General features: G+C 37.6%; 2 protein-coding genes and 1 non-coding gene across 3 annotated transcripts in view; 2 read left to right on the plus strand and 1 right to left on the minus strand.

The window, feature by feature from the left end:
- Positions 1-3,585: 3,585 nt before the first annotated feature.
- Rtraf (RNA transcription, translation and transport factor) lies at positions 3,586-18,142 on the plus strand. Its single transcript, XM_004835538.3, has 8 exons — positions 3,586-3,780; positions 5,274-5,398; positions 8,046-8,145; positions 12,142-12,228; positions 13,117-13,205; positions 15,267-15,335; positions 17,668-17,716; positions 17,815-18,142. Exons 1-8 carry the CDS (start codon positions 3,720-3,722, stop codon positions 17,967-17,969), a joined length of 735 nt encoding a protein of 244 aa, XP_004835595.1. The 5' UTR covers positions 3,586-3,719; the 3' UTR covers positions 17,970-18,142.
- LOC147828837 (small nucleolar RNA SNORA84) lies at positions 7,812-7,943 on the plus strand. Its single transcript, XR_015450104.1, has one exon. It is a non-coding gene; the product is annotated as a small nucleolar RNA SNORA84 (small nucleolar RNA).
- Positions 18,143-18,237: 95 nt separating the features above from the next.
- Nid2 (nidogen 2) overlaps positions 18,238-20,488 on the minus strand; it is a 61,723-nt gene continuing 59,472 nt past the window's right edge. The window contains exons 19-21 of the mRNA XM_004835536.4: positions 20,183-20,306; positions 19,129-19,241; positions 18,238-18,930 (exon numbers count right to left, since the gene is read on the minus strand). Coding sequence (XP_004835593.2) covers positions 18,920-18,930; positions 19,129-19,241; positions 20,183-20,306 — 248 coding nt within the window. The 3' untranslated portion in view covers positions 18,238-18,919. The remainder of the gene's footprint in view (positions 18,931-19,128; positions 19,242-20,182; positions 20,307-20,488) is intronic.

Here is a 20,488-nt window from a genome sequence, read left to right on the forward strand (position 1 = left end):
AGTAACAAAACCCCAATCCAGCTGGGCTGAATCCTATTCCATTTGTACCCAAAAAATTGAGTTTTACTGCCTGCCTTTTTGCTTTTTATGCTAAATCACGACATTCCAATGCCTGACCTTATGGGAGGAAACAAAAGCAAGTTTTCATACTGAACAAAGGTCTTTGGCAGAGGTGGGAAGAGATGTTTCCTATCTAGGAGGGCCCCCCAGGAAGTGTGACCTTGTTGCAATAAAGTTTGTCAAAAAATTTGATTTCATGAGGTGTTCAATTGATAACATTGACCAGAATACAGAAGACTTTAGTGACTATTTCTAAGTGTTACCATTTGTTCAAAGTGTTACCAATTTGTTCTGTTTACCGTCTTTGGAAGAACAATTTAAACAAAGGAGTCTAGTGAAACTTGTGACTTTAAAAAATGTTAAAAGTTGTCAAAGTAACTTTTGAAGAGCAATTTGTCCTCCAGTGAGTTGTCTTACTTGATATGTGTTGTCCTGCTAATAATATTGAAATTGACACCTCATGTCTAAAATCCTACACCTTTCCAAATATTTCAGGTTTTGTGAGCCATATGGTCTTGTGGTAGCTATTCATCGCTGCCCCAGAAGCAGAAGCACCAACGCAGCTGGTAAAGAAACGGGTGTGGCTGTTATCATACAAATTTATTATGAACACTGAAATCTGGATTATGTATAGATTTCATGCATCACGAAATATTCTTCTGACTTTTTTTGGTACTGGAGATTGAACTCGGGTCCTTGTGCTTTTGAGGCAGGCGCCGGAACCACTGAGCTAAATCCCGGGCCCTCTTCTGACTTTTAACCATTAAACTACAAAAACCATTTTTCTCTTGTGTTTGCACCAGATGCTCTTTCTAGAACTCTGTTTCCAGCTAGTCATGTGACTAACTCCTTTTTCTCCTTCAAGCCTTTACATTTCACCTTCTCAGTAAGGCCTAACCTGTTTATCCTAAAACTGCAACTCATATCATATCCCACCACCTCACTGTCCCCACTCAAGTGATCCTCCCTCCCACCTCAGCCTCCCAAGTAGCTGGGACTACAGATGTGAGCCACCATGCCTGGCTTCCCTGTGGTACATAATACCATCTCAAATAGTAAATAACATGCATATTATTACATTGTCTTCCCTTGCCAGATGGCAAACTCTCTGAGGGCAGAGATTGTTGTAGCTAAATTCACAGATGCCTCCAAGTGCCTGGTACACAGTCGACATTTTTTAAAAACTTTGTTGAGTAATTCAACAGAAAGATAAGGGCTTATCAAACACCTGATCAATCATTAGACTGGAGCTCAGGTCATTTGATAATAAAAGTTTGAAGTGTGTAGATTGCCTAGTCTTCAGAAATGGGTTTTTCTAAGATTCACTTCTTGTTGGATACTTTATTCAGGTTAGGCCAAATTACTCCTTCAAATGCAGAAGGGGAAACATAAAATAGCTTTTTAATTTAAAAATGGAATAATTATAGTCTACTCTATTTCTTTTCCAGAATTTGCTCTATCTTTGGCTCAGTCTGGTAGGTTCCTTCAGCAGTCTATGTCGGGACCTTTCTCCAAACTCCCTGGCCTTGGGGGTGGCCAGGGCTGATGACCAGGAAAAGACTCAAGTAGCTGACAACTTGAAACTTTGAAATAGACTAATCCAGGATCAAACAACTTAGTTTTTTTGCACTAACGAGTCAATTTCAGAACACAAATGGTAAAGAACTGCCTCCCCCTTAAGAAATGCATTATCTGCGATTGTATGCCAACATTCCTAATTATTTTTCCTTTTCTTGAGTAGTTCATTTTTTGGTTAATATTTAATTACTTATGCAACTGGGGTGCACCACAATATGCACCACAATATAAACATAGCTGCATCTTTGGTAAACTCTGTTGGCAACAAAATACTCTTGAACAGGTTTTCTTGATTCACTCTTCTGCAGTTGAATCAGAAAATAGATTATCTCATAGTGTCTCCTTTGAAAGTGTATTCTGATGCTACAGTACACTTTGTACCTCTCACAATTCCCTCATCACTTTATCACTATAGATTGTAGGTATTTACATATCTATGTCATACTTAAACCTCTTGGAACTAGGTGACAGCCTATGCATTTATATGTCCCGCAGAAGCTAATACAGTGTTTATCACTTGTTGAAACAAAATGAAATATATATATAGTTGGCTTACCCCCAAGAGCTTCAATAGCTTCCCTCAAAGGGTGGCAGGGTTGAAGGGAGGGCAGGGGAAGGGGAAAAAAATAAGACCCAAGATACTCATGTAATGGTACAAGATCCCAATGATGAATGTAACTGTATTTTATACCTAAAATGTACCAATAAACTTAATGGGAAAAAAAAATAGCTTCCCTCAGTCTGTCATGAAAGGCATTTCTTAATCAGGCCCCTGCCTTTGTCTATAGTCTCACCAGCTGTCATTCTCTCCCATCCTCCAATCCCCAGAAGTTCTTGCCTCTCTGGGCCATGTTGTTGCTCATTTCTTCCTTTTGTACATATTCATCGCTCAAAATAAATGACTGCTTTGATTCCACAGGGAACTCCTCAACATCTTCAAGCCATAGTACATACGTGTTTATCTTTCTCCACTCCTTTCCCTCATTTCAAACTCTATGAGAATAAGCACCTGATCTATCTAGCTCATTGCTGCATTTCCTGAAAAGCAGGTAGGGACTGGAGCAGAAAGGGTCTTAAATACAGTAAGAAGTCTTGATTATCTCCAGGAGACAATGGAAAATTAGTTACAAACAGACATTTGTTTTAGAAAATCAACCCCATTGCAATGTAGGGGAATGGGCTGAAGAAGGCAAGATTGGCCCTGAGAAATAATTAAAATAAGCAGAAGTGATGAGGGCCGGATTTGAGGTATTACTGGGGTCAGAACGGTAAGGGATTTGAGAAGCAGTTAGGAGAGACAGAATGGCAGGAGTTGATGACCTACTAGATGCTGTGGTTGAGGATTTGGGGGAGAAAAGAGCGAACCTCAGGGCCTGGGGATTTGGCTTAGTGGTTCTGCCGCCTGCTTTGTAAGCACAAGGTCCTGAGTTTGATCCCCAGTATCAAAAAAAAAAAAAGTGAGCTTCACTTTCTGACTTTGCTCCGTGGCTGGTGATATCTGAAACTATCACATGGTACAATACAATACAGTTGTGTTTTATCTGTGGATCGCTCCCAATCCATATAAAAGTATCGCACGTCAAGGACTTTGCTTTTCAGACTTTTATTAGCAGTATTAGAAGAGTTGCCTAATTATATAGGAGGAGCAAAGAATGAATGAATACACTCAAAACACTAAACATTAATTCTATAGTGAAATGAGAGATACAGCCTAGCAGCAGAAAGCCTACAGATAACTATTGTCCGCACTATGGTCCAAGAATAACGGCAGGAGGAAACCCGTCTGCCGCTTACTCGCAGCCTTTTGTACAACTAGGAAGCTGACAATAAAGTTTATTTGAGCGTCGACGTGCTCCGACGTAGCCCCGCCTCTCCAGGCCGAGCTGCGATTGGTGAAGATTAGCCGGGGGACGGGAGGGGCGGTGTTCTTAAGCTGCGATTGGCAAAGGCCGCCGTCACTCCGGAGCGTCCCTGGCGTCGTCCCGCCCTCTCGCCGCGTCGCCGGTGCCTGAGCAGTCTGCTCAACCTCGCTTCTCCTCTCCCGGCGGAGGCCCGGGAGACCCGAGCTGGAAGCTGGGGCCATGTTTCGGCGTAAGCTGACGGCTCTCGACTACCACAACCCTGCCGGCTTCAACTGCAAAGGTAAGACAGCTCCTCCCGCGCCTCCCCGCCGGACCCTCGCCGGCCTGGGCTCCCCCAGGTCTCCGGGCCCGTCTCCTTGGGGCCACCGCGCCCCTCGGCCCCCGCCGCCGTCCCCGGCGGCGCTCGGGCGTCCTGCCTCGGCGTGGCCGGCCACTTTCTGCACTTGCCTAACTCCAGATACCGCCAACCCGCCCCGCACACACCCAGTGCCCTCCTCACACAAAAGGGGCAGCGTTCCTCTCGCGTCCTTGCACCTCGGGGCGCCCCCGGCCGTACTTTGAGCACCTGCTGTGGGCCGACAGCGCCAGCTTCTGAGAAACTTGAGTCCTTTCACTGCCTGTCGGGAGCGAAGGGATCGGGGTGGCAGACGGTCAGAACTAGGAAGCACTTTGCGATCAAGACCGCTCATAATGAAATCTGGCCCCGAAAAAGTTAATAGCAGATGAGCAGGGATGTTGAATTGTAAATGCATTTATTCGGGATTTTGCTACATTAAAATATAAAACAGTAATGACATTGCTGTTTGCCATAACTCACCTTTCCTTTTGTAGTTCTTGGCCTGTGGTAGACTAGGAATTTTGAAAGGGACCGTGAAGTTCAGTGTAATAGAGCACTCACTGTTGAATCAGTCTCACAAATTTCAGAAATACTAATTTCTAGACAGGATAACAGTTTTTATTTCCTGTAGAAACATCAAATTACAGTATTTTTTTACATTGCCTTTCAACAACAACAACAAAAAAGATCTGTGTGAATAGAGCCTAACTATGGACTTGAATCTTTGAATCTCTATTTTCTGACTGTAAAATGAGGTTATTATCCTTCAAAGGGTTTTAAGGATTGAATGAAACAAAGGTACAACTGCGTTTAATATTTCAGGTATTGTTACATGACAGTACTGGTGACATTGTCTCTTTTTGTCGTTTAATATTTTGTGTTTTATTGTTTGCCTTACCTTATTATTACTTTGTTATACGCTTACAATTGCCCAGTCTTCAGCTGGCTCCCATAGGAATTGGAATATTAATAACTAACACTTAAATAGCAAAACCATGTACTATGCACTGTTTTTATCCACTTTTGTTTCGTTTAATCTTCAAAACAACCCCACGAAGTAAGTCTGTATTATTCCATTTGTAGCTAAAGAACCCTGAGGCACAGTGTAGGTGATTGGCCCATGTTCACACAGTCATTAAATATCTGGAGCTAGAATTTGAATTCACTTCAGAAGTTGAATTGGCCATTAATCAGTCTACACTTTGAATTCCAGCTTTTCTCTTGTTTCAGTTAACTAACATGGAGGGGTTAAGAAAATTCCACATGAGGGCTGGGGACTTAGCTCAGTGGTTTCCCTGCCTGCTGCGCAAAGCACAAGGACCTGAGTTCGATCCCTGGTACCAAAAGAAAGAAAAGAAAATTACACACGAGCATTTGTGGAGAAGAAAGTATTTTATCTAGCACTTCTAGTGAATTTATGTGTTATTTTATTGCAGATGAAACAGAATTTAGAAACTTTATAGTTTGGCTTGAAGACCAGAAAATCAGACACTACAAGATTGAAGACAGAGGTAATTTAAGAAACATCCCCAGCAGTGATTGGCCCAAGTTCTTTGAAAAGGTAATGCATTCGTAAATAAAGTGAAAGTGCATAGAGGTTTTCTAAAAACTCTATGATGCTTAAAATTATTTTTTTCTTTTAAAATATGATCCCTATTAGAAAAACTGATTTCACGGATTTAACTTTTTCCTTAACCATGTTTCTTTTGATTTTGGAGACAATTACCTTTTCCTATAAAACTTTGAATATAAGAAATAGTTTTCTTCAGAAGCATTGTGAAATTTCTTTTTTCTTTATTTTGGTACCAGGGATCTAACTCGGGTCCTTGCGCCTGCAAGGCAGGTGGCAAAACCACTGAGCTAAATCCCCAGGCCCTGTGAAATTTCTTAAAATGTATTAGATATTATATAAATGATACTTTACTTTCATTTAGTGCCCTGAAAACAGAATTTTTATATTAGACTGAGTGCAGCAGTAACACACTTTTAGCACCATCTTTTATATTAAAAAAGACATATTATTGACATGCTTAAAACTAAGACTGTGGGTTTTTTGGTTTTTTGTTTTGTTTTGGTTTTTTTGTACCAGGGATCGAACTCAGGTCCTTGTGCTTACGAGCCAAGCGGCAGAACCACTGAGCTAAATCCCCGGCCCAAGACTGTGTTATTTTTATACTTATATTTAATGTACACAGGTATCCTTTTGTATGAAGGAAATAGTCCTAAAAAGATCATGTTTCTAGAATAATTTTCCTTTTTTTGGTACTGGGGATTGAACTTAGGACCTTGTGCTTGTGAGGCAGGCACGGTGCCACTGAGCTAAATCCCCAGCCCTAAGAATAATTTTCTTATTTATATTAAACATTTTTAAAAGCTGTATTACTTTCATGAATAAGAGCAAAATGATTGGGTATTTTCTCTTTAGAAATAGTGATTTTATGAATTAGGATTCAGTGCATTATATACACTAATGCTATAACTTTGGGCAGGTAGGCTGACCTTCTGTCCCAGTGTTTTCATCAGTAAGTGGTGTTAACAGTGATACCTCTCTCATAGGAGCAGCTTTGTTGTTAGTGGGGATATACCTGTATACCTGTTCACAGAAGTGCCTGGCCCATAGCAGGTGCTATGTATTTTTTTTTTTTTTTTTTTTTGGTACCGGGGATCGAACTCGGGTCCTTGCGCTTGCGCAGCAGGCGGCGAAACCACTGAGCCAAATCCCTGGCCCAATGCTATGTATTTTTTATTGCCACTACCTCTACTTCTACTGGATTACTTTTCTTTGCTTTGAAAAATTTTGAAATTTTTAATGGGCTTCTTAAGACTTCGAAATATATTATTAGGATTTTATATTTGTTTATTTTACCTCTTATGTCCCCTTCATTTATATAAGATAGTACAGAGTTCCACATGCCAGAAGGGTTTTGAAGAAGATCAAAATTTAAAGAATATAAAAAATTTTCTGTCTCTCGGTGACAAAGTAGGATAGCTTAAAGATAAATATATTGGAACATGCCAAACAGATATCACTTTGGTCTCTTTGGAATGGTAATATTGCTTAAGCATGTTTAAAGTATCTCTTTTATAATCGCTTTTAGATCATGAGTCATAGCTTTTAATTTTTTCTTTTTTTTTTAGTATTGTGAAGTGATCAAATCTTGTGAATGAGGTTTTTTTTCTAAGTAAGGGAATAAAATTTGGGATTAGAAAATGAGTTGCAACTAAAATGTAATAGCATTATTGCTGTAATTTAATTTTCTTTCTTCCTTTCCCTCTCTCATTCTTCCTTCTTTTCTTCCTTTTTTTCAGTACTAGAGATTAAACCCAAGGCCTTCACACCGAGCAGCCCTTTTAAATTTTTTTTATTTTGAGCACAGGATCTTGCTAAGTTGCCCAGAGTGAGCTGGAACTAGTGATCCTCCTACCTCAGTCTCCTGGAGTTGCAGGCATTACAGGCATGCACCACCCTGCCTGGTGGAAGTAGATTTTCATCTCCTAAGGGACTCATTTGAAAGATAATGCTCATTTCGATACACAGCTTAATACTCAGTTAATAGCCTACATGCATATTAACATGGCTCACTCTATTCAGTTGCATTTCCATAATATAAAAGTTAAAGTTTAGGAAATAGCTGATTTATATGTTTATCCTTTTTCAAATTGCCCTTTTTATTTAATTACCCTATGTATTGAGATGTGGAATCAGAAAGTCTCAGATCTAAGTCTCAGATGTAAGTCATGTAACCACTGGCAAATGACAGTCACGAGTGGCCGTAGTTTGTGGCCTTAGTTTTCTCCCCTATAGAATGAGGAAGTTAGTCTAGATCTCAGGTGTCCCATCTGAGATCTGCAAAGGTAAAAATTTCCAAAAAGCATGATGAAAATATTTTACATTTCTTTTAAGATGATACACTTTAATGTTTCTTTGGGTTATATAATTTAGCACTGTAACTTATTAAAATTCAATTTAAGGCGCCCTGTGGTTGCTGGAGGCTGTTGAACAGTGTGGCACTCCAGTGGGTATGGTGGGCCAGAGCAGTCCTGTGATTTTTGCATGGGAGCTGTGTTTCCTCAGCAGCTGCCATAGCCCGGTCACTGGTACATGGGGGGAAAAGAATTGAACTTAAGGTCTCTAACAACTCTACTATTCTTCTAGTTCTGTGACTTTCCAATAATATAGTGAAACAGGATTTTTTTCTTCTTCACAGTATCTCAGAGATGTTAACTGTCCTTTCAAGATTCAGGACCGACAAGAAGCAATTGACTGGCTTCTTGGTTTAGCTGTTAGACTTGAATATGGAGATAACGGTATGTTTTGTGGGGATGTGTGATTTTTAAAAAGAGAGATGATGAGAAAGGAAGAGTGAAAGTGTGGGTACTTAGTCTTATATTCTTTTATCTTAAGAAGTTAAAAGCAACTTTCGTTGTCTTTCATCACTGTTGGAAGTAATGTTTTCTAGAGACACTAAGTGAATGTCTTCCCAACAAAGTAACATTATTTTGGTAAACTTGCCATCTTTCATAGTCTGCACCTTAACCTTTTACGTTAAATTGTTAGTATTTCCAGAATTGATGGGATTTGAGGATGTTGGTTGCAGTTGTCATTTCACAAGAATCTGAAACATGTATTTAATGTCAGTATACACTGTAGGCCAAAATACATGTAGTGTATTTTATGTTGTCTTATTACACGTACTTCTATTATTAGAAGCTTCTGAATACTAATATAGTACCTATAGTAAACTCCAGTTTTCATTAAATTTATGTTTCCTTTCATTAGACCATTTCATTTGAAGGGCCTACCAACATCTAAATGCAAGATTTGATTAACTTATCTGCTCCATCCTTGATTTTATGTTTTCACTTTTATGGGATTGTCATTTCCAGTTTCCTAATCCTTTTCTTTTGGAGACTCTTTGATATCTTTGGCTTCTGCCTTTCCCTCTCATCCTGCCCCTGTTGACCTTTTTCCATATCTGTTGTACAGTGTGTTCCCCAGTATTAATCCTGTATTTCAGCCTCTTGTCACTTTCTGCTAAGATTATTGTAATACCTTCTAGTCTCCGGTTGGTGTCACCCTCCATTCTCAACAGTATGGTCTACCAGGCTAACTTTCTGAAACATGAATCTGTTTTACAATGCCACCTGTTTCCAATAAGAGCTCCAGTTACATTCAAAAAATCATTGGTTTCCAGTTTTCTCCAAAATAAACTATAAGCTTCTTAACCTGGTATTTTAGTCTCTCTCTACACATCTAAATTCTACCACCTTATTATTCTTAGCAGAAGTAGTATTTTCCCTCTGAACTTTCATAGCTTTTGACTCTTTACTTTCTAAGTCATTTACCACTTTTTATTTTGCTTATGTCTTATTTATCCCGGTAACTGTTAACATGTTAGCAGAATCTCAGTGATTTAGAACACAACTTATCTTATTTTGGAATCAGAAACCAGCATCATTTTCTTTTCTACCTTCTGCAGACTTGACAATGGCCTCCTCTTCTGTCTTCAGTCTAGTCATGTGGCGTTTTCCAGTTTCTCTACCCTCTCCCTCCATTGTCACATCTTTTTCTCTTGACTGACCCTCTCCCTCCTTCCTGTATGGGCGCTGATTATAGTGGGCCCACCCGGATAATCCAGGATAATCTTCCCATTTGGGGGTCCTTAATTCAAACATGTATGCAAAGTCCCTTTGTCATGTAACATAAACAACTTCTAGGTATGGGGCCATGGACATGGTTGTGGGGGATCATTATTCTGTCGGCCCAGTTCCTGACAAAGTTTCTTGCACACATCAGGTCCTTACCAACTTCAGTGCCAGGCGCTGTGTCTGTGCATGTTAACGTACTGATTTGGACATCAGCCAGTTGGTTTTTGCTGTTGCCTCAGACTTACATTTCAGAAGTCATGTAACAAATGTTAAGGAAAGCTCTACTGTGACACTTCTTTTTTACTTTCATTTACAAAGAAAATAGTTAACAAATTTTAGTTTTTTGTACAAAGAAAATAATTGTGCTAGTGTTCTGTTTAGAAAATAATGTAATCATAAGCACTGTGGCCTTGTTAGCATTAATTTTCTTTAGGACCTCTGTAATGTTTTTTGCGCAGTCCTGCTCTGGGCTGATAGGAATTATTTGTGAGCTAATTTGCAACAAAGTGTTCTCCACCATATCAAATGTTTATTGGCTGTTCCCAAATAAATTTATAGTCATATACCAGTTTCTTCTGCTTTACCCTTGTGTATTCACATTTTTCTGAATTGTTCCATTTTTGTAATCCCTCACCCTCCAGTGATAGGTGCCATGCGATCAGTATCCCTACTGTTGTATGTACATTTATTTCTCAGGAATAGCATAGTCTTTTTTTAATGATAAAAGAAGTTCATGCATGAGATGTTTTTTGATATTGAAAACAAACATACAGTTGAAAGGTAAATGGTATCAAGTATATTAATATCTAAAGTAGAGGCAAGTTTTGTTTAATCTTAAAATTTAGAATGCAAGAACAAGATTGTTTAAAGTAGCAGTGCTGTATCTTAGCAGCAGGAGGTGCTGATGTACTTTTGAGGTTTTGTATTGATAGGTTGCTACTCTTAAAAAGTTACTTATTTTAAATCTGAAACCATTGCAGATTTTTATTGTTTATTGCCATAACATTAGTCTTTCACTAGCTTGTCAATTAAAGTGATTAAAATCTGACTTAAAAGTTTTCTTTCACTTTTGATATGATTTCAATATATACAGAAAAACTAGACTAGTACAAAGAATTTTCATGTACCCAGATTCTGCAAACTTTTTACTTAATTTGCTTCATCTGTGTATAAGCACACACACACACGCACACACTTTCTAGCCTGATAATTCTTTACTAGCAGATAATTCTCTTTTACCTTTAAAATATGCATTTTCTGAAAAATGACTGTCTTAAGCACATGTAGTGATCAAAATCAGGAAAATAACTATACAGTATCATCATCTGTGAATGTTACATTTCACCAACAGTGTCAGTGATGTTCTTTATAGAATTCCCTCTCTCCACAAAAAAAAACCCTAAAGCAATCCTGGATTGTATACTGCATTCCGTTTTATAACTCTTTGATCTCCTAGAATTTGGAAAAACTCCTCAGTCTTTATGTATGCTTAATGAAACTGTACTGACATTTGTTTTGTAGAATGTTCCTCGGTTTGAGTTTGTATATCTCCTTGTGATTAGGTTCTGAATTCATACTTTTGTTAGAAGTAACACAGAAGTTATGTTTTCTTTCAAGTGCATCACACCAGGAAGTATGTGATAGTGGTAGTTCCCATTATTTGTCCTGTTAACTTTGATCACTTACAAAGTGTGTCCACTCTTATGTTACTGTTTTCCCCTTTGTAGTAAATAGCGTAACCTATCTTTGGGGAGATATTGTGAGACTATTTGAATATGCTTTTGCTACTCAGACATCTTCCCTCTAGTTAGTTTAAGCATCCATTTAATTCTTGCCTAAATCACTTACGTCATGGTTGCTAAAAGCTTTGTTTGCAGTTTCGTCATTCCTTCTGTATTTGCTAGCTTTCTACTTTGAGAAGCTTTCTCTGCTCTCCAGTTTATTTAAATCAGTGTATATGCGCAGATTGTTTTTACTTAAGGGTCATTATCTTTTCATCATGTATCTTGAGGTTTATACTATTTTAGATTTGGCCATATTCTAGGTTTTGGCCATATTTTAAAATTTTTCTTTTCTTGTTTCATTAGCAAATCATATAGGTATTATATCCTAAGCCATATAATATCTTCAAGATTATTCATGAATTCTTTGTATTTTTCAAATGAAAGTAATAAAGTATATCTTTGGAATTCTGAATTTCACATTTCCATGATAGGTTTTAGATTTGTTTGTGATGTATTTGAAGTGATAATTTTTTTAGAAAGTAAGGTTTTTAGATTCTGTTTATAGCATTCAAATGATTTTGGAAAAAATCTTTAGTAAGCTTATAGTTAATCTTATGTAACGTCTTCTCATTCTTCTGTCCTATGTTTTAGAGCATGCCGTAGAAGCAGACTTTCACTGCTAAAATTTAGATGTTTGAAATAATTGCCTTTAGAAATGTTAATGAAATATTTGTGTCAAGTATTCCAGTAAGCATTATAGCTTAGTAAAAGGTTACAGCATCTTCTATCAGATATTGTATAGCAAAAAATCATTTTCATTGTGTGTCATATGTTTATAATCAGTTTGGCTCAGTTAAGTTCAGTAAATAAAACACTATTTATTTTACCTTAACTTGCAGTTCTACAAATTATATTTTTGCCTTTTTTATAGCTGAAAAATACAAGGACTTAACATCTGGTAATGCAAAAAATACTGACAATGCAACTAAAAATGCAGAGCCATTGATCAATTTGGATGGTGAGTATAGAAACACATAAAATTGATGAACATTTTTTGCTTTCTTAAATTTTCTTTACTTCCTAGTATGAAGTCCAGATTTAACTTAGTTTTAGTTAAGAATGCTTTACCTGGATAACATTGATACTGACATTTTCTTCTGTGTATTGTTTTGTATTTTCAGTTATAGTCTGCTTTTTCCCTCTCCTTGCAAATGAATATTTGAATGTTAAAATGCTGCTCTTTGATTGGCACCAAGTTATTTGAGGTTCTGATTTATATTTAATCATGTGGGTCATTGTTTGCCTTCCTTGTCATATACATTTTTTTAGTCCAGTGACAGTGAGACAAGTGCTAGAATGTATCATTAAGTCCCATGTGTCTTTTAGCAATTCTTTTCCCCTTTCTAAAACTATGAAAAATCTAATTACATGGATTATGATATGTCAAATAGACGTTTTCACTGTTTCACTGTGACCTATAATGTGTGAGTTACCATTATGAATGAATAAGTGTCTTGGGCACTCTAGAGCCACTGCTTAGAGAAAAGGTTTGGGGAAGTGGTCCATTGAAGGGATCTGTGTATTAAATTAGTAGCTTTAGAAAGAAGTGTTAATTAAAAGTGCCACAGATGGGCCTCTCGGGCAGTTACAGGACAAATCTTATGAGTACATTAATCATTTATCAGGCTATTCACTTTGGCTGGTGAAATATATTAATAGGAAAATTATCCATTTACCTAATTGCTGATATCCTGTACCACGTTAGTTTTTTTGCGTCATGCAAAAAGATTTGTTGTTATTGGAAAGTTAAAAATGTTTCTCCAAGTTTATATATTCACAAATAAGACAATTATGTGTTTGCTGAGCTCCAAAGGCTTTGTTATTGTTCATTTTTAATGTTTTATAGTAAATAATCCCGATTTTAAGGCGGGTGTCATGGCTTTGGCTAACCTCCTTCAGATTCAGCGCCATGATGATTACCTGGTAATGCTCAAGGTGAGTATTGTGTTTATTCTTGGCAGAAAGGCCATGACTGAAAAACTAAACTTCTCTAGGTATTGATACTTAAAATTTATGGTTGAGTGACTAAAATACAGTAGAGGAATGTGGCCGTAAAGCAGATTTCATATTTTTATCTATTTTATATAAAAAATGTCTGATGTCTGATACGTAACATCACAGAGTGGTAACCACGTGACTAAAACAGGCAGTCCTTAATATTTACCAGGATAATTTCCATTTACTTCTAATAATTACAGAGATATATGCTAATAGCCTTTTTCAAAAAAGTGTGTATATGAAGAAACTAAGAGTAGGATAGATGACATCCAAGATGACACAGACAGTGACAGAGCCCAGAATTGAATCCAAGCACTCTGACCCTACGGCTCACTTTTTTGCCTTCATTACTCTGCCTCTGTTTGCTCAGTCCTTTTAAGGACTTGTGGTTTATATTTATAAACAGTGCAATGCACCAAATTAGCAGTGGGGAATTTGGTCAAAAATATATACATAGAAGCTCTGGGAAATGAATTATTCCACCTCTGAGTCACGCATCCTAGATGGGCCACTCAGTTCATATCTTCACATCAGGAAGTGTAGTGATCTAAAGAGCTCTCTTATTTCTGAGAGAAGACAATATACTCCAGAAGATTTATTCCTAATATAATTGTGGAAGTACAAGGCAGGTAGGACAGGGGTGTGGTATCTAAGATATCCGACTTGGAAATTATTTTAGAAATTGTTGATTTTAACAAGATATTAAATAGATGTTGAATATGTAAATTATTTTACTTTGTAATACTAAATTGAATAAACTTCACTGTACCCAGAAGGGGTTAAACCATAATGTAGCTTAGCTTACTTTTTAGAAAGCTTATGCATTAAATGGCAGTTTTAACAAAGGAAGTACTATTTTATTCCTATCTTATTATAATTCTCTACACTGAATCTGAATGTTAACTTGGATTTTCTAAGCCCAGATTGGAAAAAATGAAAAGTTGTTTGTAGTGAAATTTAGCTGCTTCAAGGGCTTGTTCCTTACTCAGTTATGTAAATTTCCTAAGAATAGTTCTACAGTGGTCCTGTCAGCTTTAATTGTAAACTAAATGAGAGGAGAAACAGACAGTGCAAAGCATATTTGGGATGGGTTTGTTAAAGGGTTTGAAAACCTAATAGGAAAAATTGTACATCGGCTATAAAAAAAGCTTTATAAAATTCTAGTCCTAGCTACATGTTTATTCCCTTTGGGTTACTTTAAAAAGCATACTAAAAGACCTGAGTTCGATCCCTGGTACCAAAAAAAAACAACAAACATGCAAGTGGTGCATGATAATATGGAGAGGATCTTAGATTGCTAGCTGTGAGAATCAGTACATTAACTATTTGGCATCACTCATTATTAAATGTTATAATTGCCTTTTTCAAATATAGCATTTGATTTTTATTAAGACTAATTTTTCAAGTGTTCACACTTATTTTTGAATTGTAATTATTTCCCTGAATTCCATTAAAAATGTGTGTTTAAGTACAGGCAAATACACTTGCAACAGTGAAATGCCATAGTGATTAAAAGCAAGTATGCACCCTTTGAAATGCCTGAAACTTCATTAGAGTGAACTGGGAAAAACAAGACTTAAGACAGTACATATGATGTGCTGTTCTTTGCTTCAAAGGCTGTATTGTCCATGCAGAAGCATACTTGTAATTTAATACTAATTGTAATGGAACAAAAAATCTGCTAACAGTAAATGTCTTCTAGAGGATGGCTAGGTTCAGGGGAGGAAGGACACCTACCTTTTACCATATAACTTCTGTATTCTTAATTTGTTTTTTAACCATCCACATCTGTTACCTATTTAAAAACAGTTTCCAATTATTGGGAGTATCTATAGATTCAGAGAAGAAAGGGTGAGTTATAAACAGCCTATAAAAAGTAAACATGGAGGGCCGGGGATTTAGCTCAGTGGTTCCGGTGCCTGCCTTACAAGCGCAAGGTCCCAAGTTCAATCCCCAGTACAAAAAAAAAAAGTAAACATGGTATTTTTGGGTTCTTAGGCAATTCGCATTTTGGTTCAGGAGCGACTAACACAGGATGCAGTTGCTAAAGCAAATCAAACAAAAGAGGTATGTATGTTTTTTAAATTCTGAATCAGTTATTAATGAAAATATTTTCTGGTATTGCCATTAGTTTAAACTTCATAAATGTGTGTGCAAGAGTTACATTCTGAGTTAGAATAGCCCAGAGAAAGGTTGGCTTCCTTCAGTGTGATTGATTTTGATTCAGACCTAATTGAATGTATCTAGTTCCTGAGGATCATTTGCTTGAAAAGTCAGCTTTATCTCACTTCATCCCTTAAAAGCCGCCACCTAAAGGTCATCTGCAGTCTAGAAAATATTGCACATGCCCAGTTGAAACTTATTTGAAAGGATTTACCTTTGTGACATTTACTGGATTATTTTGACTAGTGGTAGAGAGCAGAGCACACATCTTCTCCTTGTTACTAATTTCCTTTTTTGACCTAAATCTGGCCTTGCTCTTTTGAGCCTGCAGAGTAAGTCATCTCATTTTGTTCAGCTTCCTGGCATAAAACATGAGGAAGTCACTTGTGGGAAGATCATCTGGTTGATGAGGGGTTGAGCTCAGATCGTCTTACTTGGAGCCTGTGCTGTCAGTGGGTGGGGACGAGGGCCCATGAGCTGCAGATCTGCCTGGATGACAGGCTTGGGCCTTCCAGGAGTATACAGTCCAGGGTGCACATGACTGAAATACCATCTTGCAGTCGTACTTTGCGGGCTTACGAAAACCATTTTACAAAACTTCCTTTTCAATAAAAAACATACCTCTGGGTTATTTTAAGATTATATCAGAATACCGGGTCTTTTTAAAGCCTCACTGACCGCAGATGATGACCTCAAGGATTAGCAGTAACACTGTAGGTGTCTGTTAAGACCCCTCCTGCAGCACAGATGTGGGCTGAATCCCTTGGGCTCAACCCCCATTCTGGACTCTCGTCTTTTTTTGTTCCCTCCCCCAAGTCCTCCAGTGTCTTGTCCTCTGACTCCATTAGCAAGGCCCCGCAGTGTTGAAAGGTTGCTAATGCCAGGGCAACACTGCAGTGAAAGACACTATTTTCTTCTGAAGGTTTTTACTGACTTATTAATACTGTATGAGTTAGGCCAGTGGAAATTGGATTAAAGATCAGCTTATTTCACCCACACTATAGAACAGATGGTAAATTGTTCTGGTATAATAAAATCATTGATTCCTTCAGCAAAACTATGTCTTCAATTTCAAAGGCAGTAGAAATAAAGACATAGTCAAGTCTTCTTATTTGCAAAGAAAAGTTTAGTTCTATTTTCCGTGTTCCAAATCTTAATTTTAGTGTCATCTCAAAAAATTCCAGGCTGTACTAATGTAGTGAAGTTCTCAGAGTTTATTAACCAGTGTTTGTGACCATTGGTAAGCAATATTTGATGCATGGTAATTTTCACTGGTACCTGTCCTTCGTGGTTGATGGGGAGACGAAGGGAAAACTGGAGCCTCTAGTACCAGACTGACATATACAGCACCACCCAGTACAAGTCTGCTCTTTATTTTCCTCACTCTGCATTTATCCCCGTGGTTTCTTCATTGATAGAACATAATTCTTAGCTACATTGAAGCAGATGGCACCTAAGTAGATTTGCATTTGTAGATTGGGCAAGAAGTTTGCAATAACTAAAGTATCTGCATAGAGACAGCTTATAACATTGGAAGTATAGGATGTGTGTCTGTGTAACTGGTAATGATTTTATACAGTATGATCAGAAAGTCCAGACTGCCTTTCCTCAACTTTGGACAGTTATTGTGGAGTGTTCACAGACAGTAATCAAAATGTAGGTGCTGACTGGTGAGGTAAATAAATGGCTTTGTTTTTCTTCTTTTCTTAGACTTGTTCAGAGTAACCTCCAAATGAACTATTGAAAGTTAAATTATATATAATCTGGTACACATGTTAGCTGGAAAAAAATATGCAAATAGTAGGTTTGTGTAATTTTTAAAAACAACTTAGTGTGTCCAGAGATAAATTTACTTGAGGAAAATAATATTATAAGTAGTCCTGTGTCATTTGCCATACACTTTTGCTTATTGTAGTTAAAATGGGACAATAACACCCCTCAACCCTCCTTCCATAGCAGGAAGTGACAAAACACTGCTGCAGTAAGGATTTATTTTGCATGCCTGGTCTAAAGGACTGGACAGGCCATGGAATTTCCAGTACGTTTAAAGGCCATTCTTCCCTAACTGGTTTTAACAGGGGAAAACTTGCATACCACAAGTCAGGTTGAAACAACAGATTCTTAGATCCCTGCCCATTCTTCCTAAGAATTAAACTAGCTAGTTGCTTTTCACAGTTTCAGATGAAAAAAGAATGGTATTCTTAACTATAGTCTCATCTTGTCTTTTTTTTTTAAGGGTTTGCCTGTTGCTTTAGACAAACATATTCTTGGTTTTGACACAGGAGGTAAGTGATTTTGTTTTAATTCATACTATCTTAAAAGACTTGGTAAATGAAATAAAATACAAAAATCACATATTAATGCAATGTTTTTTATAAAACAGATGCAGTTCTTAATGAAGCTGCTCAAATTTTGCGATTGCTGCATATAGAAGAACTCAGAGAGCTCCAGACAAAAATTAATGAAGCCATAGTAGCTGTTCAGGCAATTATTGCTGATCCAAAGACAGACCACAGACTGGGGAAAGTTGGAAGATGAACACTTTAGATTTCTGCTTCTTACCTACTTAGTACAGTTGGGAACTATATACTTCTGGCATGTATTTGGAAACCAAATCTCATTTTGGAGGGAGGAATCCCAGAAAATTGACTATGTTCTAGAGATTTACCACCACGATTACCTTTTTCTTTAATAAAGTTTCCTTTAAACAATGTATTGTTACATGTTTGTATGAATAGTGCTTCCTCCGTGGTTAAGGTGTATACCAGTCCCCAGCTTAGTCACAGAGACAATTTAAATCTCTAAGTCATAGAAAAATTTAAAATACTTTATTGGAGTTATGTAGAAAATTTGAGAATGGCTACTCTTTGGTATTTATAAATGTAATACCGGTGGCTACTTCTGTAGAGGCACTTATGGGATCAGAAAATATAAATTGAATCATTCTAGCACCTTGTAATATAAATAGAAATGCACCGATGCAGAGGTAAGAGAACTTAGAACTTCTGGTGGGAAACTGTAAGTTGGTTCTTTGCCGTCAGTTCTGCATAACCTTCTCCAGCTACATCAACACTGGTGGTATTCAGGGTTGTATTTTCACACTGAACACACATGCTTTCATTTCTTGGCCAGAAAGAATCCATAGCAAAAATTAGATTCAGGTTCTTAAGTTCTTAATTGGTTCTTACTTGAATGAATTTGGCCTTTTAAATATGTTTACAAAATGTTGCTTTTAACAAGCAACTATTAAAATGACCTTTTTTAAGAACTTGCAGTAACAATTTTTGTTTTTAAAAATACAGTAGTAAAGATTGAGGTATAAACTTTTCACAAAATATACTTAGTCTTTTTGCACTAAAAATGTTCGTCTTGTATGTCCAGGAACCTCTAATGACTAATTTCTTTCTCACTTTCTTCCTTTGCAGTAAGTGTTCTTTAGGGTCAGAATTCTGGTTGTAAACATCAGGTCCTTCTTTACATTGTGGAATTCATTTTCTTCCTGTGAGGGAAGAGGGCAGTGGTGAATATTCTGTAACTGAGTTGGAACAACAAGTCTTTTATTTTGTGTATATTAAGCTCAGAAGTAAAGACAACAGTGGTAGCAGTGTCAGTGGCAGCAGAGGTAATGAGTTAGCCTTGATCCCCTCTGTACCCTGCTAAGTAATTCAAAGGCGATTCCCAAAGCACGTTTGTGTACCTGGTGGGCAGTAGGGATAGACTGCAGTTATCCCGTAGAGGTGAGATCGCTGCTCTGGGAGATACTCATCAATAAACTGGCCGCTGTCTTTATTTACTGATATAACACCATCCCTGGTGACAGAAAGGAAGAGTGAATTCATGGAAAGTTCATCACTAGGAAAATAGAAGATAAAGTTTCAGTAGAGAAAAATCTCTGCCAGCCTTCTAGAATACATTTTTAAAATCAATTTAACCAAGAGTTTTTACTCATGGAAAATGTGTGCACTACCAGTGGTTCTCAAGGTGTCCCATGACCAAAATTACCTGGGAACTTACAGGATGTGCAAGTTCAGGGCCCCCTTAAACTACCCACTAGAAACAGGTGGAACCCAGCAATATGCTTCAGTAAGCCTTTGGGGAGATCCTGGTGCCAGAAGCACTAGTCTCCATAGGTTGTCCTCATTCTGGCTGCTTGTAGAAGCACATGAGCATCTATTAAGGGATTGATGCCTGAGCCTCATGCCAAACCAATTAAAATTGTAGGGAATGGGTAGAAGGACTTACATATCATTTTTGTTTTGTTTTCAAAATGTTCCCCAGATCCTCATTAGAGACCTAGTCTACATAGCATTTTTAGTCTCCCAGGTACACAGTAAGTCCATATTGTTATTTACCTTCGGAGGTTGTGGCTGATAGAGATACAAATGCTTATTGTAAGGGTAACACCCAAGACCTCTGCAGGGTTAAGAAGAAGAGCTCAAATCCCATACCCAGATGATGTACCTGACGTAGGTACCAGTCCCCAGTTGAGGGTAATCTTTATCTTTGAAGAACAGATTTTTTAAAATGTGCTTCCTTTTTTTGATTTATCAAGTAGCTTTGCTGCTTTTCAGCTACCTGTGAGCAACACTATTAAATTTCTGGGTAAAATACAGTACATGATTTCAAAAGTAGTAATCCCTTAATGTGCCCAATGATGAGATAATGAACCAGAAACCTCAGCAGAGGGCTTATAACCAAGTTGAACTTGCTGAATGACTAATGTGCTCTCCGGCCCACTTTGCCTGACTCACCTCCGCCAGTCCGTGTGGTAGAAGTGATTTGCATAGCTCACAATGCTGAAGGGGTAGTTGAGGTTATGTTGGATGACACGCCGTTCAGTCCCATCGGGTAGTGTACACTCCAGTTTTTTGGTTCCTTTTAAAACATCAGAAGGGAGAAGTGAGACCCTTTCATGCCACGGAGAAAACAAAACCTACTGTGCCAAAATTAGTGGGAGATTCTCAAGGGGAAAAAAGGCAGAAAAAAAAAAACCAAGACAACATTTCATTCCCATCACAGCCACACAAATTAGCAACTATAATGTCCTGTTCTAGTAC

This window comes from Heterocephalus glaber, unplaced genomic scaffold (assembly GCF_053883595.1).
Source record: "Heterocephalus glaber isolate CG9 unplaced genomic scaffold, H.glaber_assembly_v1.0 deba00000901, whole genome shotgun sequence".
Taxonomy (NCBI): domain Eukaryota; kingdom Metazoa; phylum Chordata; class Mammalia; order Rodentia; family Bathyergidae; genus Heterocephalus; species Heterocephalus glaber.

What these genes read in the sequence shown, in the direction of transcription:
- Rtraf (XM_004835538.3), top strand. Translation starts at nt 3,720, where the DNA reads ATGTTTCGGCGTAAGCTGACGGCTCTCGACTACCACAACCCTGCCGGC. An exon ending in AAGCAAATCAAACAAAAGAG is followed by an intron (nt 15,336 to 17,667) that starts GTATGTATGTTT and finishes TTTTTTTTTAAG; the next exon opens with GGTTTGCCTGTTGCTTTAGA. An exon ending in TCTTGGTTTTGACACAGGAG is followed by an intron (nt 17,717 to 17,814) that starts GTAAGTGATTTT and finishes TTTATAAAACAG; the next exon opens with ATGCAGTTCTTAATGAAGCT.